At 36.6% G+C, this 8611-nt stretch overlaps 2 protein-coding genes across 3 annotated transcripts in view; one reads left to right on the plus strand and one right to left on the minus strand.

Annotated features, from left to right (window-relative positions):
- Positions 1-653: 653 nt before the first annotated feature.
- On the plus strand, positions 654-7869 carry LOC102591443 (calmodulin-binding protein 60 B-like). Its single transcript, XM_006347064.2, has 8 exons — positions 654-1036; positions 2159-2234; positions 3106-3164; positions 4040-4533; positions 4620-4780; positions 4876-5079; positions 5919-6156; positions 6773-7869. Exons 1-8 carry the CDS (start codon positions 948-950, stop codon positions 7315-7317), a joined length of 1866 nt encoding a protein of 621 aa, XP_006347126.1. The 5' UTR covers positions 654-947; the 3' UTR covers positions 7318-7869.
- Positions 7870-8108: 239 nt separating this feature from the next.
- The window catches only part of LOC102591780 (anaphase-promoting complex subunit 4), a 14472-nt gene continuing 13969 nt past the window's right edge, over positions 8109-8611 (minus strand). Inside the window, exon 18 of one of the 2 annotated variants that reach the window (XM_006347065.2) lies at positions 8109-8393. In XM_006347065.2, the coding sequence (XP_006347127.1) occupies positions 8299-8393 (95 nt within the window). In that variant the 3' untranslated portion in view covers positions 8109-8298. The remainder of the gene's footprint in view (positions 8394-8611) is intronic. The other variant, XM_006347066.2, reaches the window with a different exon arrangement.

The raw sequence follows: 8611 nt of genomic DNA on the forward strand, positions 1-8611 counted from the left end.
TCACATTTTAAATGAATTGTTTCTTTTATTTTTGTGTATGGTTAATAACCGAATAACCGAACCAAACCAAACCGAAACCGATAATCACCAAACCGATAAATGTATATTATATTTGGTTTGGTTTGGTTTTGATAATTTTAAAACCGATTAAGTTGGTTTGGTTTTGGTTTTGACCAATAACCGATCCAAACCAACCCGTGAACACCCCTACTCAAAAGTATACATTAACTAAATTAAAGTCTTATCATCCTCTTCAACTTTTTTTTTTGTAATTCTGTACACCTTTTTTACTTACCTGACATTCAAACATCTCCCTCAACTATGTGGAGTCACGGAGTTTGTCATGTAAGTCAAAAAGTGTATAAATTACAAAAAAATGAGTTTGAGATAATAGAATCTTAGTTTAGTTAAGTCTTTAAAATTTTGATCATAATTTATGAGGTACTTGTACCTTATCCTAATAAATTACTAAGACCGATTACTTAGTCGCCTTATGATCGAGACGGCGTATGTATAAGAAAAAAAAAAAAAGGAAGAGGTGAAGTAGGGATAATTTAAATTGAAAAGGACAAAATGGAGAGTCCAAAAATAAGCGCGTGAAATAAAAAGGCACGCGTGGGATATATATATATATAGTATAGATGCAGTGTACAAAGACAAAAAGGAAAAAAAGAGGAAGCCATCAAAATAGAAACATTCATAGAATGATACTTCCATGAACTTTCCCAGAAACATCTCTTCATCTTCTTTCTTCTTTCAATTTTTTCCCGCTTTCCCTTTTTGCGCTCTTTTTTCTCACTTTCTTGTATCCACTGAGAAAAAAAGAAGAAAGTTTTGAGTCTCACTATACGAACAGTTGAATAATTAAACAAAGAAAAAGAAAAAGAAAGAAACTTTAGATCAGATCTGAAAATTTGAAGAAGAGGAGTGCTTAATAGTCAAAGAAAATGCAGACAAGGTATATGGAAAAACGTGTTTTGGATCCAAGTAGTAGTGAGGAAGGTCAACCTGATAGGAAAAGACCTGCTCTTGCAAGGTAATTTGATTTAAAAAAATGTTTTTTTTTAAATTTTTGTTAAGGGGTATTTTTTTTTTCTTTAGTTGTTTATTTCTTGTTGCAAATTTTAGTACTGAACAGTGCAGTTGGGTTGTTTGAGTAATTGGTTATTATGTAAGGTTTTGCTGGGAATTTGAGTTGGTTTGAAGAAATTGTAGAGTTTTTAGTGAGGGTATTGCAAGAATTTTTGTGGAAAGGGGAGAATGGTGATTCTGTTTTGTGGGGTCGTGGTGAATTAAAATTTTTAGTAAGAAAAATGTGATCTTGATGAATTGTGTGTGAGGAATGAGGTGTTATCATCAAGATCCTTGGAGAGAAGAGAGTGGGAGCTTTGTTTTCTGGTTGTTTGGTGTTGACTGCAAGTGAAGGAAGTTTTTTGATTGAATCTGGCTTGATAACTAGCTTGCTCTTTGTTTTGGTTTATGAGAGAAAATTGAGTCTCGTGCTTTGTCATAACTACAAGCAATCTACTATTTGATCAGCTATGGCACAGAATGAGAAGAGATTTATAGTGGTTAATTCATGATTCCTTTTTAAGAATTTGTGTCATTTGAGGAGGTGAGTTGAAGGATTTTGATCATGTTGCAAATAGCTTGCAATGAATAACATTACATGACTTCCCCTGTCACAACCCCACAGGACAGGAAGTGGTCCACTAGACCAACTTTCTAATGGGATCTTCACTGTTAGTTGCCAATAAGATTATCCACATTTCATATTCTCAATCACCATTCAGAGGGAAAGTTGTCTCTGTATCTTGCCAGGGACATACTTGAGCTTCCTAAGGGAAGTCATTATCAGGTGTTTGTAATCCTGCAAACACTTGTAGCTTCCTCTTATTGTCTAAGTGATAGATTGATGGTCCACTCTACCCTTCTCTTTTTCTCTTAGCAAGTGATCAGTAAAAGCTTTTCATTTTAGAGGTCTTTATTTCTGTTGATTTTTGTTGTGGTATCATCTGACCTGACATCTTGTGACCTGGATGTCTTATATTTTCTTAGAGAAGCTAAAATTCAGTGCCTGTTATAGCTTTACCCATCTTTCTGTGCACTATTCATGTTAACTGTAGCATCCTTATTGAAAAGTACATGGTTACTGCAGTGTCATTGTTGAAGCGCTAAAGGTGGACAGTCTGCAGAAACTCTGCTCATCACTGGAGCCAATTCTTCGAAGAGTTGTAAGATTATTAGGCCCCCTTTAGAACTCTCATCTTATTCATTGAGCTTTACTTATGTGAAGTTTCATTTAACCAACCACCACTTCATGGTAACTTGTGAAAGTTCGGTTTTCAATTTCATAACTACTGTGGCATGATATATATTTCCAGAAGACTCAGCATGACAGATATTTTACTTCTGAAATAATCATAACTGCAAGCTTTGCGACTGTACAGGCCAAGTAAAGCCACTGCCAGATATTTGAACTGGATGTGTCATTGTTTCGTGTAAAACCATTATTCATATGCTGAAATATTTTCTAAAACTATTTGTGCTTTGATCATTGTAGAAATTTCACTGAGAAACCCCTCCCCCCTCCCTCTCTCACCAGCGAGAGCTGTCTCCATATCCTGCTTATATGCATAGTTTCTGGAGATAAGTAGCTTCAAATTTTCCTGTCAAGAGCTTACCGAGTGCAAAAATTTACTTCTGTCTTTATTTTTGATGTGAACAACATATTTTAAGCATGTCTGCACTCCAGATTATCTTTTAGCAGTTCTCTTCTTGGACTCAAATTGTATTTGTGTTGGTAGTAAAAGACTTTTGCGTGTTACCCTGGCTTTATTCAACCTTTGCCTGTTTAGCTGAAAGAGCTAAGATATTAATGTCTTATGCACATGTACTTGAAACATTTGGATTCGATGGGCTTGTCACCAGCCCATGGTCTCTACATTGTTTTGATAGAATGCAGGGCGCAGAATGGTGCTAATATTTTATGTGATTGGGATGACCAGACCATGCAAACATGTCCATTTGTGTTGTATTTGTACAAGGTTTCTTTTATAGTGACTTTTGTTTACTTATTTATGAATGTCCATTTTTGTTTACCAGGTTAGTGAAGAAGTGGAGCGTGCTTTGGCTAAACTTGGACCTGCTAAACTTAATGCAAGGTATGGCTTCACATATCATAACTCAATCTTTCAGAGAACAAATCTGATTTTCCATAGTTTGTCAGGATGTTTGTATGTATGGGAAATATCCCATCACTCATCAGAGTCATTTGGTATATCCAATTGTGAACTGGTCAATGTTCAACTGAATTAGAATGGGATATGAATTGTAGATGTTGGAAACACTTGAGGGGAGGTTTCGCTAGTCTTCTACAATTATATATTTAAATTTAGGTAAGGCCAATATTTGTTATAGCAGTCAATCCCTAGGATTAATGGGAGTATGGGAGGGTTTGACCACTTGCTGCAGCCAGAGTCAAGGTACAGATGCAGGAAGTCAATTTAGGAAAGAACTAAATCTTAATAATGTTTTCAGAGTTTGAAGTGGTTAAAAAAAAAACTTTGCTAACATAAACCATAGACTAGTAACCTTTTACATGGACATGGTCCTATCTCCTATGTGTCTATCAGATTGTAATTGACTATTTATTTTGTTTGATATGCTTATTGCTATATAAGTTCCATGGTATTGAACCTTCTCACAGGGAATATCCTTCTGCTTCAGCAGTTTGTATGAATCATTCTGACTTCTAGTTCATTTCAGTGCTAGAGCAGATTGATTTTCCCAATACTACGTGTGAAATGTGTAAAGACTTTTAGCAAGTCTCCATTCCATTGGATACTGACCAAAAAATTGACCTAATATCCCAAACACTAGCATGACTAGGAAGTGCAGTGTGAGGATGTGACCCCTAATTCAATTTTGCATCAAAGATCAATTTATGCCTTTGCTTGCTTGAGCTGTTCATGTACTCTATTTTCTATAATTGAATGTTCACCCTGTTCCGGGATTGAATTTTATGATAACCATGCAGGGTTTCGCCAAAAAGAATTGAAGGGCCTGATGGGAGAAATTTGCAGCTTCAGTTTCGGTCCAAACTGTCACTACCTCTCTTCACAGGAGGAAAAGTAGAAGGAGAGCAGAGTTCCGCAATACATATTGTCTTGATTGATGGAAATACAAACCATGTTGTAACATCAGGTCCCGAGTCCTTAGTTAAACTAGATGTTGTTGTGCTTGAAGGAGATTTTAACAATGAGGATGATGATGGCTGGACTCAAGAAGAATTTGAGTCTCATATAGTGAAGGAGCGTGAAGGCAAGAGGCCTCTCCTTACTGGAGAATTGCAAGTGATATTGAAGGAAGGTGTTGGCACCCTTGGCGAGTTGACATTTACTGATAACTCCAGCTGGATCAGAAGCAGAAAGTTCAGGCTAGGCTTAAAGGTAGCATCAGGTTGCTGTGAGGGAATCCGCATTCGTGAGGCAAAAACAGATGCCTTCACTGTCAAGGATCATAGAGGAGAATGTAAGCCCATATAATGTGTCTTTTGTATAGAAATTACAATTATGTTTGTTGAGGTTTGTAGTAACTTCGATCTTGTTTCCTTGCAGTGTACAAGAAACATTATCCACCTGCATTAGATGATGAAGTTTGGAGATTGGAAAAGATAGGGAAGGATGGATCCTTCCACAAGAGGCTAAATAAAGCTGGCATACATAAAGTGGAAGACTTTCTGCGACTTGTTGTGAGAGACTCGCAGAGGCTCCGAAATGTAAAAAATTCGAACTTGACATGTTGGAGATTAGAACTATAATTGTTAGTTGTATATTAATAATTCATTTTTTGTTTTCCATCTTGTTATTTCAGGTCCTGGGAAGTGGAATGTCAAATAAGATGTGGGATGCTCTTGTGGACCATGCAAAAACCTGTGTTCTAAGTGGGAAGCTTTATGTCTACTATCCTGATGATATGAGAAATGTCGGTGTTGTTTTTAATAATATCTACGAATTATGTGGTTTAATCTCTGGCGGACAGTATCATTCAATGGATTCTGTTTCAGACAATCAGAAGGTTTGTAATCTGTAATTGTTTTCTCTCTTTTGTATAATTTGGTATTATGGATTCATCTAGACATGCTTAAGAAAGGGGGAAAATGAAGAAGGAAGACGTGCACTCTAATTGGGGCTGTGGTTTCACATGGTTAACCAACTTTCTTTTGCAATGGAATACCAAGAGAGCTTTATTTTTTCTCCCAATCTGTGGCCGTTTTGTGAAGTCACTACTCTTCAAGAAGCAAAGCATATTTGTTTTCATGTTTGTGTCCTCCCAGATCACATTTAGATGAGATTTTATTAACAAAAGTCCCTCAGAACAAACTTTCCTGCTTGCTACAGTTTGAAATGGCTCTTTCTTACTATATTTGGCTGTTGTAACTTAGAGATATGATCTGCCAAGTTCTTATGGGATATTCTCCAGAAATTAGTTGCTGAAGCAATGTAATACCTTGATTCACCTTCTCTGTTCTTTTTCTACTATTTTTAGGCAATAGTTAGAAGGAATGAAGGATACAGACTGCTGAATATGCAAAAATTGATTACAATGAAATTTCCCAAGGCAATGTTGTGCCCTTCAAGTTGCTTTCTATAATATAGAATATTCAAGTCCTTTTGACCATATCCAAATAATATTTACAACTAATTTTATTTGATACTGCTAGAATTGCCACACTAGTTAGATGCGGTTTGCACTTTCTCCTTTGTCCCTGTGACATTTCAATACCTCACATAATAGTGGTCAATGGAGTTACGAGTGTTGCTATCATTTGCATAAATCGACCTTTTTTGGATGTTAGTTCTTTTTTCCCAAGTATATGATGAAGTTCTTAAGCAAACATCAAACAATATTTGCAGATATATGTGGATACTTTAGTTAAGAAGGCGTATGACAACTGGATGCAAGTTGTTGAGTATGATGGAAAATCTCTCCTAAGCCTGGGCCAGAATAAAGCGGCAGTTTCGTCTCAAAATGATCCTACAATTGGCTCTCAGAACCATACAATCTCCTTTGATCAACAAACTAATCTAGCAAGTCTTCCAGCTTCAATATCATCAGAGCAGCCTTCTATGAATTCGGGACTGAACATGGGAGGTATAAATATGCCTTGGTACCTAAGATATGTTCCTGTTAAAGTGTGAATTCTGCCCCTTCTGCTTTTACTGCTGTTTGGGACGGTTTCTGGGTGATTGGAACAATAATTCTTCACACCCTAAGATACGTTCTTCATGAACTGTGTTGGATTCTGCCCACTCCTCTTTTTGCTGTTTTGGCTTATTGGTGTGATTTCTTGTTGATTGGAATAATAATTCGTCACTAAAATAGTGTCTTAACAAGAAGAAAAGTTTCCTAAGTGAAAAAAGCATAAACATCAGCAGTGTATGTCAGCATCATGCATTTGATATACTATGGCATGTTCCTTTTGTTCTTGAATTTGATACCAGCAAGATTGTTTTTCCGAATCTTTTCGATTATTCTGTAAATAAAATAATGTATTTCTCGGCATATTGTTTCGCATAAAAGTAGGTCTCTCAACCTGCATTGTTTACTGCTTTGCATGACGTGAAGGATACCTAGTTTAAGGCTTAAAACCTGCAATTACCTGTTTAGCAAGCTAGTTGACCAATTATACTATGACCTCATTTGTCTGTTGGATTGCTATAAGTTCTTCCTATTTGTAACTTTAAATGAGATATTTTTCTGTTACCAGGGTATAATGATAGCCTCAGTGGCAGATACACTATGCAGCCTCAGAACATGAATCTAAATGGCAACATGCATTTAAATGGTGCTTCGTTTCCTCAGAACCATTTGCTAGGCACATCACAACAAGCTCAGCCGCATGGGAGTGACAGCATGCTGGCCCTTCGCCCACCACAGCCATCAATGTCTAGCTATTTTACTGCTAGCACGCCTAATCCTTATAAAGGAGCTGAGGACTTCTTAACAGAGGAAGAGATACGTATGAAAAGTCATGAGATGCTCGAAAATGAAGACATGCAACATCTACTACGTATGTTCAGCATGGGACAGGGTCATGCGTCTTCTAGTGTTGCAGAAGAGAATTACCAGTATGGATCAGCATACATGCCCAACATGTCTTCTAATTTTGGTTTTGATGAGGAACGTACACGTTCTTCAGGTAAGGCTGTTGTAGGGTGGCTCAAACTCAAAGCTGCCTTGAGATGGGGCATTTTCATCAGGAAGAAAGCTGCCGAAAGAAGAGCACAAATTACTGAACTGGATGACTCTTAGATTTGATTTTCCCCTTAGCAACCACTTGGATATGATGTGTAAGGGCTTTCCTCTAAGAAGCATATTATCGCTCATGAAATTTGGTTTGACAATCCATATGCATCTGGTGCTGGGTTGGGCTCAATCTGAACCTAGGAGCCTCTTATAATGTACAGTTATGCCTGTCCATGGAGATTGCTCTCTCCATTAACAGAATAACATAAGCTTATGATAGTCTTCTCAGCATATTATATGCAGTTCAAAGACGAGCAGTTTTCATGGCTCTAGCTGAAGGGAAATTCCCATGGTTTAGACCTGATTTCTACTACTAGGGACGGATGGAAGTGACTTCATTTGCCTTGTGCTAACTCAAGATTGTAGCAAGTATGTTTTTATGTTTATGTTGACTGATGCTGTAGTTTTTAGTGTTTTGTTGTAATGAGTTTATCAAAAGAAAACATAATATTTGCCTCATAGAAACATTTGTTGTGAACATATCATCAAAATGTGATGTGGTGGGCCTTCAAAAATTTGTTATATTGAATGAATAATTGTGTTTCGTTTAGCTTTGAATATTTGAAGATATGTTGAGTCCTATAATTTCTGATCCAATTAGCTTGTTACAGTACAAAATGTTTTATGATTAGTTGAGAAACATGTGGTGGTATATTGACCTTTTTGTTGTGGAAGGGTATGATAAAAAGTAAATTACATTCACAAACAAAACAATGAGACCAATGATATTTTCTTTGTGAAGGTTTGAATTTTCTTTTTTCAGACAAACAGCGAAGGAATTATTGTTTCATGCAATTCCAATTAAATATATTTTCATTTTTCAATGTCAAGTAGAATTGTTGATTCTTCAGCTTTAACATCATTCATCCAACTAATAACTATTAACTAGAAGTGTACAAAGGGTCTACAATTTAGTAAAAAGAAATAGACACAGGCTGACCAAAATTAGTAGATCGTGCAAAAGACCCAGCAAACAGCAAGGTACTGTCACTCTGTATCAGAAACTTCATCTTCATCTTCGTCCAAGATGTAAACCAAAGCACGCTTTCTTGCAGCAAAAACACAAGCTACACCTCTTGATGCTGATAAAGAAAATCATATTGAAAATGTCAAATCACTTGCTAGGATATCCAAACCAAACGAATAAGTGTCTAGCAATAGTCATCCATATTACATGAGAATTGTTAATAATAATATCATGTGTATCTGGATGAAATTCCATCTGTCATTACAGGATTCTAGTTTTAAGTGCATTTGCAATTCACAGTGGCTCTATTAGCTATCCGGGGGGGGGGGGGGG

The sequence above is a fragment of the Solanum tuberosum genome, unplaced genomic scaffold (assembly GCF_000226075.1).
Source record: "Solanum tuberosum cultivar DM 1-3 516 R44 unplaced genomic scaffold, SolTub_3.0 scf00083, whole genome shotgun sequence".
NCBI classification, from domain to species: Eukaryota; Viridiplantae; Streptophyta; class Magnoliopsida; order Solanales; family Solanaceae; genus Solanum; species Solanum tuberosum.

Bases quoted from the DNA above. Each gene is read 5' to 3' on its own strand.
- LOC102591443 (XM_006347064.2), top strand. From the start codon at position 948: ATGCAGACAAGGTATATGGAAAAACGTGTTTTGGATCCAAGTAGTAGT. The intron at 3,165-4,039 runs GTATGGCTTCAC...ATAACCATGCAG, and splicing joins CCTGCTAAACTTAATGCAAG to GGTTTCGCCAAAAAGAATTG. The intron at 4,534-4,619 runs GTAAGCCCATAT...GTTTCCTTGCAG, and splicing joins CAAGGATCATAGAGGAGAAT to TGTACAAGAAACATTATCCA.